The sequence below is a fragment of the Sus scrofa genome, chromosome 4 (assembly GCF_054392235.1).
Source record: "Sus scrofa isolate SSC_HxYL_T2T_F1_AM1 chromosome 4, Sscrofa_HxYL_maternal_Yorkshire_Landrace_v2.0, whole genome shotgun sequence".
Classification (NCBI taxonomy): domain Eukaryota; kingdom Metazoa; phylum Chordata; class Mammalia; order Artiodactyla; family Suidae; genus Sus; species Sus scrofa.
The window spans coordinates 98,096,037-98,113,218 of record NC_139386.1 but is presented as its reverse complement, the minus strand read 5'-3'; the positions used below and the strand labels follow the sequence as shown (position 1 = coordinate 98,113,218).

At 51.5% G+C, this 17,182-nt stretch overlaps 2 protein-coding genes across 14 annotated transcripts in view; one reads left to right on the top strand and one right to left on the bottom strand.

Annotated features, from left to right (window-relative positions):
• Positions 1-17,182, bottom strand: part of IQGAP3 (IQ motif containing GTPase activating protein 3) — a 60,885-nt gene that overhangs the window by 39,614 nt on the left and 4,089 nt on the right. For 2 of the 3 annotated variants that reach the window (XM_013996957.3, XM_085022717.1), the window contains exons 1-2: positions 4,001-4,067; positions 868-955 (exon numbers count right to left, since the gene is read on the bottom strand). In XM_013996957.3, coding sequence (XP_013852411.2) covers positions 868-955; positions 4,001-4,037 — 125 coding nt within the window. In that variant the 5' untranslated portion in view covers positions 4,038-4,067. Of the gene's footprint in view, positions 1-867; positions 956-4,000; positions 4,068-17,182 lie in introns of those variants that run through there. The other variant, XM_021089671.2, reaches the window with a different exon arrangement.
• Positions 3,935-16,742, top strand: TTC24 (tetratricopeptide repeat domain 24). Of its 11 annotated transcripts, none has more exons than XM_013996959.3 (10): positions 6,180-6,512; positions 8,955-9,664; positions 9,864-10,067; positions 11,393-11,521; positions 11,664-11,776; positions 12,288-12,386; positions 13,636-13,733; positions 13,877-13,980; positions 14,752-14,848; positions 15,553-16,742. In XM_013996959.3, exons 2-10 carry the CDS (start codon positions 8,959-8,961, stop codon positions 15,632-15,634), a joined length of 1,632 nt encoding a protein of 543 aa, XP_013852413.1. In that variant the 5' UTR covers positions 6,180-6,512; positions 8,955-8,958; the 3' UTR covers positions 15,635-16,742. The 11 variants fall into 11 exon arrangements, 8 of the variants coding, with proteins under 8 accessions (XP_084878851.1, XP_084878850.1, XP_013852413.1 ...); XM_085022718.1 differs by having other exon boundaries at positions 14,518-14,848; XM_085022723.1 differs by having other exon boundaries at positions 13,877-13,990.

The following is a 17,182-nucleotide window of genomic DNA, read 5'->3' as shown; positions in this document are numbered from 1 at the left end:
GGAAAAGAAACCAATCTGAGAAGGTTATATATATTGTAGAATTCCAAGTATACGACATTCTGGAAAAAGCAAAACTATGGAGACAGTAAAAAAATGAGTGGTTGCCAGAAATTGGGGGGCGGGGAGGTGGGCTGAGGGGATGAAGGTGAAGCACAGAGACTTTTTAGGGCAGCGAAACTACTTGATGATACTATAATGATGGATGAATACATGTCATTATATATTTGTCCAGTCCCATAGAATGTACAATACAAAGAGTGAACTCGAAGGCAAACTATGGACTGTGGGTGATAATGTGTCAAAGCAGACTCATCAGCTGTAACAAATGTACCACTCTTTTTTCTTTTCTTTTTTTGTCTTTTCTAGGGCCGCACCCATGGCATATGGAGGTTCCCAGGCTAGAGGTCTAATTGGAGCTGTAGCCGCTGGCCTACGCCAGAGCCACAGCAATGCAGGATCCGAGCCACGTCTGCGACCTACACCACAGCTCACGGCAATGCCAGATCCTTAACCACTGAGGGAGGCCAGGGATTGAACCTGCAACCTCATGGTCCCTGGTCAGAATCGTTAATCACTGAGCCACGACAGGAACTCCATCAAATGTACCACTCTTGAGAGGGATGTTGATAATAGGGAGGCTGTGCATATTTAGGGGCAGGTGGTATATGAGAAACCTCTGTGTCTTTCTCTTAATTTTGCTGTGAATCTAAAACTGCTCTTAAAAAATAGTCTAAAAAAAAAGATGCAATTTCAACTCTTCCTTTTCCATAGAATGGACTCTCTCTTTTTGCATTTGCTTTAGGGGTTGGTGCATGGGGTGGGCGGGGTGGGAAAGGGAGACCAGAATGAGTCAGTCCCTCTGCTCACCGTTTGGCTTCCTCCAGCCGGCACAGGTACTGATAGGCAACATTCTGCCGCCTCTGCTCATCCATTTCTTCAGCTGTGAGGCGTTCATCTGGGGAGTTAGAGAAGGGACCATTAGATAGAGGGCAGGAGCCCTGAAGCTTCTTACCAGACATTCTTAGGCAACTCTGCTCAGAGACCAGGGGCATCTCCCATGTGACTGCCCCCCCCCTTTCCAGGATACTCTGGCTCCAATCTTCTGCTCCTATCCAGTAAAGCTATCCTAGTTGGTGTCTTGTTAAAGGGTGGCCTCTCCATCCTTTAACAGAGGATCTTTTTTGTCTTTTTTTTTTGCTATTTCTTTGGGCCGCTCCTGCAGCATATGGAGGTTCCCAGGCTAGGGGTCGAATCGGAGCTGTAGCCTCCGGCCTACGCCAGAGCCACAGCAACGCGGGATCCGAGCTGCGTCTGCAACCTACACCACAGCTCACAGCAACGCTGGATCGTTAACCCACTGAGCAAGGGCAGGGACCGAACCCGCAACCTCATGGTTCCTAGTCGGTTTCGTTAACCACTGCGCCACGACGGGAACTCCTAATGGAGGAGCTTTCCTGTATTGGAGGCATTCCTTCCCAGTCCTCTCCAGCCTCTTCCTGACCTTCTCCTTCCCAAACCTACCTCATGGCCCTTCCCTCAGCACCTCCTAGCAGGGCTGTCCAGATCCGTCCTTGGCTGGGAACTTAGCTTCTCACTTTATCCCTAATTAGACTCTGAGTTCTTTAAGAACTGGACTTGTATCATCCTCCTCAGGTACTCCCCAGAGGCTAGATCAGTTAACAGAGCAAATTAGGACTCATCATTCCACAGCCCTTCATGCCTTCAATACTTCCTGTATGTCAGGCACTGCACCAGTGGACCCCTACTCTCCAGAAATACATATTGTTATTAGTAGAGAAAAACATGTAAGTAAAAAGCTTCAACCTAATATGATAAATGAGATTACAGCTCATGAATAGTCTATGGAAGCAGCAGGGGAAACAAAGGATTCTACCTATAAGCAGAATTTTTTTTTTTTTTTTTTTTTTAGTGCTGCACCTGCAGCATATGGAAGTTCCCAAGCTAGGGGTTGACTCAGAGCTGCAGCTATGGCTTATGCCACAGCCACAGCCAAACGGGATCTGAGCCATGTCTATAACCTATACTATAGCTCAGGGCCACGCCAGATCCTTAACCCACTGAGCAAGGCCAGAGATCAAATCCGTATCCTCATGGATACTAGTTGGGTTTGTAACATGCTGAGTCACAAGAGGAACTCCCAGGAGCAGAATCTTAAAGAACGAACAGGTGGAAAGAGAGAAAAGGCAGTTCAACAGAAAGAACCACATGAAAAAGGCCACTCACTTGCAGTAAAGTAGAAGGACAGAGAATTTTAAAAGATCACAAAGGTGTGTTTACTCTCCCTTTAGGTATAGATCAACTGAGGAGGAAAATAGTCTCCAAGCGAAGTAAAGTGCAGACAATACTCTGACTCCCAAACTCAAGAAAAGGAAATCCTTTAAATGAGACAGCACTAACATTCTGCCTTTGCCACAGCCTCCTTTTTTTTTTTTTTTCTTTTTTCTTTTTCTTCCAGCTTTTTGTCTTTTGGGGCCGCACCAGCAGCATATGGAGGTTCCCAGGCTAGGGGTCTAATCGGAGCTGTAGCCGCCAGCCTACACCGCAGCCACAGCAACGAGGAATCCAAGCCATGTCTGTGACCTACACCACAGGTCATGGCAACACCAGATCCTTAACCCACTGAGTGAGGCCAGGGATCAAACCCGAATCCTCATGGATGCTAGTAGGGTTTGTTAACCACTGAGCCATGACAGGAACATTTTTTTGGGGGGCCACAGCCTCCTTTTATCTTTTCCCTTCTCTTCTTCCCTATCTCTCTAGTCTCCTTAGGGAAGACAGTACAAAATCAGAAAAAATGAGAGAAAGCTACACATATACACCAAGAAAATAAAGTCAGAGAGCTTAAAAAGAGAGCTTAGTAAATCTGTCTTTGACTCAGCACTAAATGTCGTTCCCACTCATTATCTCTTTTGTATTACATATCCTGCAATATGATTTGGGAGAGGGGCAGGGCTTATTTGAAGTGGCAGTTAAGCAAATTAAAAGACACACACATACACACACCCTCCACGTTCAGATTTGAAAGCACTGGCCAATCGCAGGAAATCCATTGGTTCCTTTAAGGGGGTGTAAAGGAACAAGTGTTGGTTGCTAAGCATGGAAAATAAACCAGTAAGTGAGTGACATCATCTCAGAGTTATGAATTGAGCACTGTGAGAGATGGGCAGGACTTTACACACACACACACACACACACACACACACACACGCGCGCACAGAGTCTTAAAAAAAAAAAATCAGTTTTCCTGCCCTTTTCAGGTCTGGAACCAGCTTTCCTTCAACAGATAGGTGGACGTGGCCTTTGCTTTTTGTACCCTAACGGAGAGGACGGGAAAGGGGTAGAAGAAGAGCTCAATTTTGCTTTTCTTTCAGGTCAGATGATAACCTTTCTGCAGTCCCATTTTTCCGACCCCAATCTCTCTTTCTAAAGCAGTGCTTTTGAAAGCGTGGTACACAGACACACAGTTACCTGGGGTGATCGGAAAAGCGCAGCGGGGCTTGCTATAAATGCACATTATAGGTCCCAGTAGAGACCAACTGTTGCTAAAGCTCTGGGATAAGATTCAGGAATCTGCGTTTTAAATTAACTCCACAGGTAATTCTGACACCATAAAGCTTTGAGAGGCATTGTCTCAAAGAGGCATCAAAAAGTCAAGGAAGGCCCCTAGGTCTTGTTGGGCGACCCGTTCCTCGGTAGCACTTGGCAAGTTATGGAGCCCCAGAATCTGGGGATAAGGGGAAAAGCTCTTTGTAAGCTCTGAAGTGCGGCACAGAAGTGGGAGCATTTCGTAAACAGCTCACAGCTTTACCCCCGCCCGCACGAGTCCGCACTGAGCGCTCCCACCCCACCCAGCACAGTCCGGTCTTTCCTGGCCTGACGGCCCCCCTGCCCCGCCCCCGCCCCACCCTCTCCCAGGACCACCGAGTCCCCGAGGAGCAGCACCACTGCTGGGCCCTTCTCGGCCCCTTCTGGCACTCACAGACCGCCCGGCCCGGGCCCGCTCCTCTCCCCTCCATGTTCCTTCTTCCAGGTTTGAATCTCCCGCCGCCGGGCCACCGCCCCTCACCGTAGCCACAGGCGAACAGGACACTTCCGGTCTGCGCCGCCGGGGCTCCTGGGATTTGTAGTTCCAGGCTGCGGAGGTGTGCTGCCAGGTGAGGGAAAGGGTGCCGCCCGAGGCTGGGAGGGTCTCTCCCCATCCTGCCGTACTTTGGTTGCTGTTTCTCTTCGCTGCTAAACTGTCTTACTTCAATTAGCCCCTGCCCCTGCCTCTATCGTTTCCTCCTAATATTCCCATTAACCCCTCTCGGCTTCCTGTAGTATTCTTTGGTGCAGGTAACCTGAGGACCTACTTATTGCTATGCACTGAACTGGGTGTTGCCAATGGAGAGATAAATAAGCACAATCAATGCCTTAAAGAAGCTTGTGGTTCTGTAATGAGCGATAAACATATAGTCAAATAATTTAGAGGTCAGTGATACACAGAGGGAAATTATTGCCGTGATTAAGAGCAGTGAAAGACAGGAAGACTTCCTAGTGGAGGTGACAGCTGATCTGGGTTGAAAAGTTAACAAGAATTCATCCGATTGAAGGAGGGAGGGATCTTAGTCAGTGGAAACAGCATGGGCAAGAGCAAGGAGGAAACTGGGGCTTAGAAACGTCAAACAGCTAAAAATCGGTAGAGCTACAATTCAAACTCTCAGATAATCCAGTTCCAAGCTTGAGTTCTTAATCATAATATGCTGTACTTCCAAGGCCCCGGTCATGTGACTGCGGAGGAAAGGGTACAATGGAGAGAGGTTTCAGAGGTAGAATCAGTAGGACTGGGAGCTGGAGGACAGGGGGTTCATGGATATTTCTCAGGTCTCTAGCATAGAGACTGGATTAGTGGCTTATCAAGTAACAGTGGATACACAGGATGGGTAGATTTGAGGAAATAGGAATTTCACTTGGCAAGCTAAATCTAGAGATATACATTTAGAAACTATTGGCTCATTAGCGGTGTTAAAAATCAAGGAAAGAGTTATTGGTGGCTCAGTGGTAACAAACCTGACTAGTATCCATGAGGACTCGGGTTCGATCCCTGGCCTCGCTCAATGGGTGGGTTAAGGATCCGGCATTGCTGTGAGCTGTGGTGTAGCTTGCAGATGTGGCTCGGATCTGGCATTGCTGTGGCTGTGACGTAGGCCGGCAGCTGTAGCTCTGCTTGGACCCCTAGCCTGGGAACCTCCATATGCTGCGGGTGCAGCCCTAAAAACAAACAAACAAAAAAGGCACAGTGGGTTTTGGAAGCCAAGTGTGGAAAGAGTGGCAAAGATATGTAAGATACCAGCAGGGAATCAAACAAGGAAAGTGATTCAGAAATGATCACTAGATCATTGTGGCCATTAGAACCTCAGTGAAAGCAGATTCAGTCCCTGCCCCCTCTGCAAATGATCCTCACCCCTTAGGGGAGGCTGCTCAGTGAACAGCAGACTGAGCTGCATATTTGGCTCTGGCTATGCTGTGGTAGCATCCCAAAGGCCCAGCCCTTGGGCAAGAGCAGCAGGCAGCTAGGAGAACCTGCCTCGGGCATGGGCGCTGACTGTGGTGTGTGCACCATGTCTGCCAACAGCAGGCCCTTAGCAGAGGCTGCCCGGCAAATGCTGTGAGCCCAACTACTTCCTTATAATTTTATTTCTGGCCCTGGCCTCTCTACTTAAAAGAGCCCTTTCTCCTAGATAAATGAGGACATTTTTTTTTCTGATGCAGGCCACCCTTGGTGAGGTAGGGCAGTGGGTGCCTGTTCTCTTGGTGCCTGCTGTCCTCTCATTAAGCCGAACCTGGAGGCTGCAGATCAGTGGAGCTGGGAAAAGGAGTCCGGGGGCAGAGAGGCTCTTCTGATCTCCAGGCCTTTCCTGACCATCAACCTTTCACCCTGTTCCCACATGTGAAACTACCACCCAGAAGCACAATGTGTGTGTGTGGGGGGGGGGCGCAGGTTTCACTTCTGGAACACCCCAAGCCTCATTAAAGCTTGCAGTCATAGTTAATGGAAGGGACCTTAGGCTAGTTAGCCCAGAATCAGAAAACCTGGGCTCTAATCCCAGCTACGTGACTGTTTTTTGACCTCAGGCAAGTCACGTCTGCTCTCAGAGGTCCCTTCCTCTGTGAAATAAGAGAAAGGGATAGATGGTCTTTGAAGCTATAACTAGTAACAAGCCCTTGCTGCTTTGATTCTTGCTTGAAGTGAAGGACTTGAGGCCTGTGTCTGCACGGGTGGAGAGAGGGGAGGCGAGAAGGGCAATGGAATCCAGGTATCTGTGCCGGAGTAACAGCAGAGTTCAGCACTAAGATAGGCCATTTGAGCTGTCAATCAAAGAATTTCCTAGACATGGAGGGCGGTACCTGGTTGTCTGGTAACCCCAGCGGCTCTGAGCTAAGAGTTAAGGTAGGTAACTCTAGCCAGAGGGACCATTCCAGAAAGCCATCTACAGAGAGGATCTTAGGAGGTAAGGCGTCCTGTGGCTGGGGCCCCAAGATCTGGTGGGGGTAGTCAGGATTGCCCCAAGAACCAGGGCCTTGAAGAGGCAGCATTCCTGCATTCCTGCCTGGGTGTTTTTAGGAGCAGGGAGAGGGGAGAGTTTCTTTTTCTTTTTTTGCTTTTTAGGGCCAAACCCGAGGCATATGGAAGTTCCCAGGCTAGGGGTCCAATCAGAGCTACAGCTGCCGGTCACAGCCACAGCCACAGCAACTTGGGATCTGAGCCGTATCTGTGACCTACATCAGAGCTCACAGCAACGCCAGATCTTTAACCCACTGAGTGAGGCCACGGATCGAACCTACATCCTCATGGATACTAGTCAGATTTCTGCTACGCCACAATGGGAACTCCCAAGGGAGAGTTTCTTGAAAAAAAGAATGTATCACCCCTGCCTGCTTCTCCTTAAAAAAAATGTTGGGGAAGAGAAAAATGAGAGGGGCTGAGAGCCCAGTTCCTGGGTCTTTTCCACTCCTTTTCCTGTCTCTTGGGAGAAGGGTTCATGAAAAAGGCTTCTGCCTCTGTAAGGGAGAGATAGCAATGGGGAACCACATGCTGCTGAGGGAGAAATGTGTTTGGGTTTAAGAGGGCTCTGGAGACCAGAGCAGGAAGTCAGGGGACCAGAAAGAGCCAGCAGACAGAGAGCCAAGGCAGTAGGGGAGAAGGCTGCTCCCCTTGGGATAGGGAGTAGGCAGTCAATGGAGAAACAGAAGCCTTGCTCCTGGAAGTTGGCTCTTTGCCAATCCAATGGCCTATTTAGCTTGGTGCCCGGGGTGCCTTGTCTGGCTCCTGGCACAGCAGGGCTTGCTGAGTATTTGTCGAACTGACTTGAACCATACCTTGAGATTAGACAGCAGGAGAACCTAGGTTGTGAGTGGATGCGTGTGTGTGGAGACACAGGCTGAAGGAGAGGCTTTGTATGGGCTCTGTTCATTCATCCATTCATTCAGTCAGTCAAGAAACTTTTTTTTTTTTTTTGCTTTTTTCAGGCCATACCCAAGGCATATGGAGGTTCCCAGGCTAGGGGTCGAATCGGAGCCACAGCTGCCAGCCTCCACCACCGCCACAGCAACACCAGATCCAAGCCACATCTGCGACCTACACCACAGCTCACGGCAACACTGGATCCTTAACCCACTGAGCGAGGCCAGGGATCGAACCTGCGTCCTCATGTATCCTAGTCAGATTTGTATCAGCTGCACCACAACGGGAACTCCAAGAAACATTGGAGTGGTCAAATCTATACAGCCTACTGTTTACCATTTTAAACCATTTCTAAGCACACAGTTCAGCAGCGTTAAGTGTACTCACATTGCTGTGCAACCTTCACCACCACCCATCGCCGCAGCTTTGTCATCTCATTCAATAAACACATATTGAGAATCTACTATGTTCCAGACCCTTCAAGTTGCTCTAAATCTAGCAGGGGAGACAGACAAGAAAGTGAACAACTCCAACCCAGTGTGATAAATGCCATAAAAGACAGAGTGCTGTGGGAGCAGAGAAGAGAGTACCAGTTGGTTGAGGGGAGAAGGATTTCTTTTCTCTTTCTTTCTTTTCTTTTCTCTTCTCTTTCTTTCTTTTCTTTTCTTTTCTCTTTCTTTCTTTTCTTTTCTTTTCTTCCTTCCTTCCTTTCTTTTTTTTTGCTATTTAGGGCCACACCCACAGCATATGGGCCAGGCTAGAGGTCCAATCGGAGCTACAGCTGCCGGCCTACACCACAGCCACAGCAAAGCCAGATCCAAGCCACATCTGCACCCTACACCACAGCTCACAGCAACGCCAGATCCTTAACCCACTGAGCGAGGCCAGGGATCGAACCTACATCCTCATGGTTCCTAGTAGGGTTAATTACCACCGAGCCACCGAGAACTCCTTCCTTGATTTTTTTTTTCTTTCTTGGCTTTTTGTTGTTGTTGTCTTTTTGTCTTTTCAAGGCCGCACCTGCAGCCTATGGAGGTTCCCAGGCTGGGGGTCCAGTCGGAGCTACAGCTGCCAGCCTACACCATGAGCACAGCAATGCCAGATCTGAGCCTCGTCTGCGACCCACACCACAGCTCACAGCAATGCCGGATCCTTAACCCACTGGGTGAGGCCAGAGATCAAACCCGAGTCCTCATGGATACCAGTCGGATTCGTTTCCAATGAGCCACAAGGGGAACTCCAAGAGGGCTTCCTGCAGGAAGCTCTTACTTGAACTGACTCTGGTTCAAGGACTAAAAGTTAGTCAGGGCACTGGAGTGAGGGTTGGTGTGGTGTCCAATGGGATGGATGCAGCAAAGTGCGATGGCCGAGAGAATCCTTGAAACGCGAGGGTCCCACCAGGGCAGAGGTAGAGCTGAGTTACCCAAGAGAGAGAGCGCTTGGGAGGCAGCCGGGATGATGAGCTGACCCCTCTACTCCCTATTGTCAGCACCATGTCTTCCCTCAACACTGAGGATACCCCCCAAGAGCCCTCACCCTCACCCTCAAGCTCTAAGAAGAAAAAGAAGAGAAGGAAGTGGCCACAGCAAGAGGCCAGCATCCGAGCTCTCACCAGTGCTGGCCACAGAGCCCTGCTGGCTGGCCAGAACCACGAGGCCTTGACCAGCTTCCAGAAGGCCTTATTCCTGGCTTCCAAGGCACCACAAACCAGGGATACCCCTGTTCTCCAGGCCTGTGCCTTCAACCTGGGGGCTGCCTACGTGGAGACTGGGGACCCAGCCAGAGGCCTTGAGCTGCTCCTACGAGCACAACCTCAAGAGAAGGCCCAGGGCGGGAGTCACGGCGACCAGTGTTTCAATGTAGCTTTGGCCTACCATGCCCTGGGCGACCTGCCTCAAGCTTTGGCCTGGTACCACAAGGCCCTGGGCCACTACCAGCCGCTAGGTGACCAGGGGCAAGCCCAGGCGAAAATGGGAGCCTGCTACCAGGCTCTGGGACAGCCTGAGCTAGCAGCCCACTGTCTGCAGGAAGCGAGCCAGGCCTACACCCAAGCAGGGCAGCCCCGGGCTGCAGCCCTGGCATTGGGGGCTGCAGCAGGGTGTCTGCTGAAGAGTGGGTGGCATGGGGTGGGTGAAGTTGTGCAGGTGCTGGAGGAGAGCCGGAAGCTTGCTGAGAGGAGCCCTGAGCGGGAACTGCTGGGTGAGGCCTTTGGGCATAGGTGTGGGATCTGGGGAGAATTAGACCTGGTGATACTCTGAGAAGTGGGGTGGGAGCAGAAGCATTTCTGAGGACTTGGGAAGGGGTGGGGGGAACCCTGGGAGAGTGGGACAGAGGCTGTACCAGGACAGCTTCAGCTGCGTCTGCCCTGGCCACCAGTGACCTTGGCCATGCCCTCCAGGGCAACTCTATAACGACCTAGGTCTGAGCTACTCCCAGCTCCAGCTGTTCCCACTAGCAGCAGAGGCCTTCCAGCAGGCCCTGCCCCTGTGCCGGGGGCCAGGAGAGGAGGCCACGGTGCTAAGAAACCTTGGGATGACCCACAATGCCCTCGGCAACTATCAGGAAGCCCGGGAGTTCCACCAGAAGGCTGCCAACCTGCATGGTGAGTACCAGGGACTGGGGAATGGGATTGGGACCGGGGGACTGAGAGGGCACTCCAGCTGGGGCCCTGAGGCTGCAGAGTTGATGGATATTTATTTGATTGATTGGTTGATTGATCGATTGTCTTTTTAGGGCCACACCTGGCATGTGGAGGTTCCCAGCCTAGAGGTCTAATCAGAGCTCTGCTGCCAGCCTACACCATGGCCATTGCAATGTGGGATCCTTAACCCACCGAGCTAGGCCAGGGATGGAACCCACCTCCCCATGGATACTAGTCAGGTTCATTACCACTGAGCTACAATGGGAGCTCTACTGATAGATGTTTAGAACTAACTATGGGACTGGGAAGTCCAGAACCAGGGAGGTGAGGGCTGGAGTGCAGGAGAGGGGACAGCCAGACAGGACAGGGGGTTATGGGCCCAGAAACTGAGGCCTGGGGTTGGGAAGACAGCAATGGGCAGAGGGAAGAGCCCTGGCTGGGAGACGAGGCCTGAAGTGGAGCCCAGTGCTTCCTCTAAATGATTGTATGACATTCAGTGAGTCACTTTTACTCTCTAAGTTTCAAATTCCGCATGTATACACATGGAGCTATTGGAGTTCCCACCATGGTGCAGTGGATTAAGAATCTGACTGCAGTGGCTCAGGTCACTGCAGAAGTACAGGTTTGATTTCCAGCCTAGCACAGTGGGTTAAAGGATCCATGTTGCCACAGTGGTGGCATAGGTCATGGCTGTGGCTTGGAGTCAGTCCCTGGCCAGGGAACTTCCATATGACATGGGTGCAGCCACAAAAAAAAAAAAAAAAAAAAAAGGAGCTATTAATACCGCCTCCCCCTGCCTCCCTGGGTTTTTACATGGCTCAGACTAGCCAGGCGGGAGTTCCCATTGTAGCTCAGTGGTAATGAACCTGACCAGTATCCATAAGGATATGGGTTTGATCCCTGGCCTTGTTCAGTGGGTTAAGGATCCGGCATTGCCCTGAGCTATGTGTAGGTCGCAGATGCAACTTGGATCTGGCATTGCTGTGGCTGTGGCGAAGGACGGCAGCTGGAGTTCCGATTCGATCCCTAGCCTGGGAACCTCTCTATGCTGCAGATGCAGCCCCAAAAAGATTTTAAAAAAAAAAGAGTCTGACTAGCCAGGGGGAGGCATTCTGGCCAAAACTCAGAACTGAGGAGAGGCTGGGTTTGAGAGTTCAGACCTCTGCCGTGCATCAGGGTTGAGCACCAGGACTGCTGGCAACCCTTCCTTTGTTGCTGGGGTGGGTAGGGTCCTGATGCTTCAGCAGCCAGGGTCCTTTCTCAGGATGGGGGGGCTCTGTCACCAGGCTCTGTGGGGCAGCGGTGGGAGCAGGGCCGGAGCTTTGGCAGCCTGGCATTTGCACTGAGCCAGCTTGGGGATCACAAGGCCGCCAGAGACAACTACCTACATGCTCTGCAGGCTGCCCGGGACACTGGTGAGGCTGAGGGGGATAGCAGGTGGCTTGGGGTGGGGCCTACTAGCAGGGGTTGGCGGGAAGGCAGATGGGGGCACTTGGGTGGGGAACACCCCTGAAGGGGAGGGTCCCTGGGGAGGATCTCCCAGGCTCTCTTCCCCAGGAGACGTGAAGGGGCAATGGCAGGCCTGCGAGGGTCTGGGGGCTGCTGAAGCCAGATTGGGGCAGCATGACCAGGCCTTGAAATATTACAAAGAGGCGCTGGCCCGGTGTCAGGTGAGACCCTCCCTCCCAGAATCTAACTCTTCCCTACCATCCCCCCAGCTGCTGTCCTGTTATCCCTTCCCCAACGGACATATCTGCCTTCTCCCCACCATTCATTCACTCATCAAGCAAGCATTGGGCGGGGTTCCCATTGTGGCTCAGCAATAATGAACCTGACTGGTATCCCCGAGGATGTGGGTTCGATCCCTGGCCTCATCCCACTGGATCCCACTGGAACTTCCCTATGCTGCAAGTGCAGCCCTAAAAAGACCAAAAAAAAAAAAAAAATCAAGGATTGAGCACCTTGTATGCTAGGTCCTGAGGCACGGTTGTGAGAAGAGTCCATCTCCATCCACAATTCTGGGCAGGCAGTCAGGACAGTAGCAGAGCCAGGGGAATGGTGTAGAAAAGAGGGAGACAAAGTCCCCTTCCCTCCCTTTTTCCAGTTTCTTCCTTCTCTGATCCCCAGAAGACCACCAAGCCCAAGCCTTCCCCATTATCCTATTATCCACCCTCTTCCTAGAAGGAGCCAGATTCTGTACGAGAGCGGCTGGTGGCCAAGCTGGCGGACGCCATGAGGACCCACTTGGCCCAGGGTGGGCTGGTCCCGACTCGCACCCTGGTGAGATGATACCTGAGACAAGGAGCAGGGGTGGGGAGCAGTTACACAGAGAAAGGGCTGTGGGGAGCAGAGCTGATGTCCTCAGGGACATGCTGAACTTGAACTGCTCAACTGCGTTCATCTGCCCCTGGTGCCTGCATATGGCATATATCACTTTCCGGAGGCCACAGGGGGTGGGGAGGTGGGTGGGGGACTGTGGCATGTCTCCAACACTGGGGCAGAGCCAGGACTTTGGCGCAGTCATAACTAGCCCAGTGGGGGAAGGCGAAGGGGTGCCGTCAAAGATACTGAGCCCAACCTGGGAGGAGGTGGAAAGTTTTAAGACCTTGCCTGCAGTTTCCAAAAAGGCCACAGGATGGCAGCAGTGCTCCAAGGACGTGCCTCTGTCCCAGCTCTCATTCTCTGGGGGCATTTCTCGGTGGGTCTCTGCAGTGTCCCTTCTTTTTTGGTTCCCCTCCCCCTCTCTCTACCTCCCTGCCTCTCTCAACAGGTCAGTGTCTCTCCAACTGGTTTCTCCCTCACATTGGAGCTTTCTCAGGCAAACTCTTACCCCAGGAGTTAAATAATTAATATTTATTATATATATTTACTAGGTTTTATGTCCTCTCTTATTCGAAAGACTAGGCCTCCATATTTGTAATTTTCAACTAAAATTAAATTAGCCTGGTATAAGCAGAGGACTAGGTTGGGGTTCAGAAGACCTGGGTTTCATCTGAAGTTGGCCACCAACTATCTGTGACTTTGCTCCTGGAGACCTCAGGCAGGATGAGGTGGTCGTCAGGCTGTGGCCAGGCCTGAAAGTCCATGAGGCTGTGTTCTACCTTGAGAGTTACTAGCAGGGACCTTAACAGAACAAAGGGACTTGTCCTGTAAATTCTTTTCTTTCTTTCTTTTTTTTTAAGGGCCGCCTGTGTGACATATGGAAGTTCCTGGGCTAGGGATTGAATCGGGGCTGCAGCCAGTGGCCCACACCTCAGCCACAGCAACGCACAATCCTTAACCCACTGAGTGAGACCAGGGATCAGACGTGCATCCGCATGGTTACTAGCTGGGTTTGTTACTGCTGAGCCACAACGGGAACGCCTCCCTCTGTAATTTCATCCTCAGACACGTGGTCTAGCCCAGCTTGTCTAGCACTCCTCTGTCTCTCCTGGGCCATTGTGTCTGGAGGGGACACACGAACACCACCTCCACAGCTAGGTTGGGCATTTTTTTCAAACTGATTTCCTTTAATCCCCTTCATTCCCAGACCTCAGCTCCAGGGAGGCCCCAGGCTCCAGGTGGAGACTTCCTGGTGGCAGGAACCCCAACCATGGTGGGAAGGGGCTCGGCAGGAGTGCGGCACAGGTGAGCAGGGCACAGGGCAGGAGCAGAACTTCAGGGGTGGATGTGTGTTGGGAGGTGTTGCAGACTGACTTCAGTGGGTGGGACCTGGGAAGGAGGGGACTTAGCCAGGGTGCCACTCTGCCCCCTGTTCCCTGCCCTTACAGATCTTTGGGTGAGTGGGAAAATGAGTTAGAGGATGGCCACGAGGAGAAAGAGGAAGAGGAGTCGGTGAATGTTCCTGAGATGTCTGGAGCACCAAGACCGGAGCGTGAGTCTAAGTAGGCTGTTTCCACTGTGTAGCCCCTTCCCCCAAATGGGAGCGCTCTCCCCAGCCCTCTCATTTCCCTTACTGCTCCCCCCCTTCTTCTCCCTGCCCCAGGCTCACACTGAGACCACCCCACCACACACACACACACACACACACACACACACACACACACACGCCTTTTTCCCAACCCCAGGACCAGCTCTCCCTCCTTTCTGCTTCTCTCTCAAGACCCCAGCCCATTTCCCCTAAATCCTTTTGCCTCTTCCTCTCTGCTTCCAAGGAGCTTTCCTAACTTCTAGGAAATATGCAGCTTCCCAGGCTAGGGGTCCTGGGGTCCAATCGGAGCTATGGCTGCCTGCCTACACCACAGGCACAGCAATGCCAGGTCCAAGCTGCAACACCGGATCCTTAACCCACTGAGCAAGGCCAGGGATCGAACCCAAAACCTCATGGTTCCTAGTCAGATTCGTTTCCGCTGCACCACAACGGGAACTCTGCTCCTTGGTGACTTTGAATTCACTGATATCTTCTTTTCAGTATGTTTTCTTCCAGGCACCAGCGACACTGATGAATCATTCCCAAGTCTAACCTCTAATCGGCCCAGGTTTGCCAAGCACCTGCTCTGTACAGGTGTTCCCGCCATGGACAGTGACCAAGGCATCCCTGACCCCCACCCTCCCTTGTTCTTCTCCCAAAGGTGTCTCTTTTCCACCATGATGGTGCTTGGTGCAGGGAGGCCAGGGATGAATGTGTCTGTCCTTCTCCATCCAGGTCCAGGACCCAGGGCCCATCTCCCACTTGGAGGCCAAAGCCCCCTCAGAATGGATGACCCTGGCCTTCTGGTACCCAGTGGCCCCCAAGCCAATAGGTGGGTCCCTGGGGGAAGGGAAGAGACCTGAAGAATAGATAAAAGAAGTAGGAGATGGAGATCCTCTTGTGGCTCAGTGGAAACAAACCTGCCTAGTATCCATGAGGATGCAGGTTTGATCCCTGGCCCCCACTCAGGGAGTTAAGGATCCAGCATTGCCATGAGCTGCGGTGTAGGTCGCAGGCTCCACTTGGGATCCACGCTGCTGGGGCTGTGGTATAGGCTGGCAGCTGCAGCTCCAATTCGACCCCTAGCCTGGGAACTTCCATATGCCATGGGCCTGGCCCTAAAAAGAAAAGAAAAGAAAAGAAGGAAGGAAGGAAAGGGAAAAAAAAAAGAAGTAGGAGAGGCTGTGGCTTTGGGTGATTTTAATGGAACATGATCACTGTTCAAGCAGATGGAAGATGTGGTCTGGTGCTTGGGCATTGAGGGCTTTTAGCCTCTCTGTCGTCACCCTTTAGCCATCTGAACAACCCTCACCCTGCTCTGGAGGCCTGGGGTATCCCCTGTTTCCTACACAACCTCAGAGAAAGGGAGAGTCCTGCTGAAGGGGGGATACACTGCTGAAGCTAACTCCCTCCTGCCCCGGAGTCCATGAGCAGAGGTGAAGGCCAGAGAGGTAACAGAAGCTGGAGCCAGAGCAAGCTGCTTTCTCTCCTCTCCCCAGTCACTCCCTCTGGCCAGCCCCTTTCTCCCTCCTTCAGGTCATCCAAACAGCCCAGGGGCATACCCAACAGGAACGCTCAGAGGAGACCCACCGAGTCTGGCTTCTGCATGATCATGTGACCCCGCCCTGCCGGCCACAGCAGCCCTGCCCCAGCAAGCACTCTTCAGGGGCTTCTGGAACTTGGCTCCTTCCCTGTCATTTCCAGTGAGCAGTGTATGGACATCAGCAAGCGGACTCCCGAGCAGGCTGGACAAGGGCCCTGCAGTCTCAGCCCTGAGGCATGCTGTGTGCTCCTCATTTGGGATTAGGGGACTCAACAGGCGAAAGAAAAAAAGGAAAGTGGATGATGAATTCCTCCCCCTTTCCTTTCTAGATTCAAACCCCACAATTGCTAAGACCCTTGCCAGTCCTTAAAACTATGACATCTTGGTCAAGAGGCTTCGGAGTTACTCCTTTTTCTCCTATGGGAAACCAACGGTACAGAAGATACACCTTAGCTGACCAAGGAAGGCCCTCCTCTTCCTCCAGGAAACAGCAGATGCTAGATGCAGGCTCCTCAGGCCTGTAGCCTGTAGGAAAACTGCTGCCAGCAGCTGCAACAAGAATATGATGTACCACATTGCTCATTCAGCACATGCCACACACTGTCCTAAGTGCTCACAAGTGTCTTCTCCTTTAACCCTCACAGCAGATGAATATGCCCTTTTACAGAAGAGGGGAAAGGACGCAAAGATGCAGTAGGTTGCCTCCCAGGTCACACAACTTGTTAGTGAAACTGTGATTCAAACCTAGGCAGAGGAGTTCCCGTCATGGCACAGCGGAAACGAATCCGACTAGGAACCATGAGGTTGTAGCCTCGATCTCTGGCCTCGCTCAGTGGGTTAAGGATCTGGCGTTGCCACGAGCTGTGGTGTAGGTGGCAGACGTGGCTCAGATCTGGTGTTGCTGTGGCTGTGGTGTAGACCAGCAGCTGCAGCTGCAATTAGACATCCCTAGACTGGGAACCTCCATATGCCTCGGGTGCGGCCCTAAAAAGACAAAAGACAAAAAACAAACAAACAAAAAAACCCACCTAGGCAGTGAGTACCTTCTAGAATGCTGTGCCGTTCTACACCCCCAGTTAAGCCATTGCTTACCAAGAGTTGGCTGTGTCTGATACCAAAAGTGTTTTTTCTGTTGTGTTATTGTAATTTGTAATTTAATTAAACGTGCTATAACTTGATGAAATGAGTGTGAAAACAAGCCGTCCCTATGAAAACTAAGTTGCATCCTTAGAAGTTGTGATGCAGGTGTCACTTTAAAACTGCTGTTGAATTAGACATGAGCAAAGAGACCATTACAAGTTGGGGGGAAATCATAAAAGTCCAGATAAATTTTGCATTCAGATTGCTTCAAATATACCATTCATTTTTTTGCCCACCTTAAGGAAGTAAACTGCAAATTGCAGGTGCTATGTAAGTTGTGAAATTTATGCAAGAAAGAAGATGGAGAGCTACAATCTTTGGCCCCATCTTCAAACACAAGACCCTGGTCACACTTTGTCAGGCAAATGGACATATCTTTTTTTTTTCTTTTTTACAGCCGCACTTGCGGCATATGGAAGTTTCCAGACCAGGGGTCAAATTGGAGCTGCAGCTGCCAGCCTACGCCACAGCCACTGCAACACC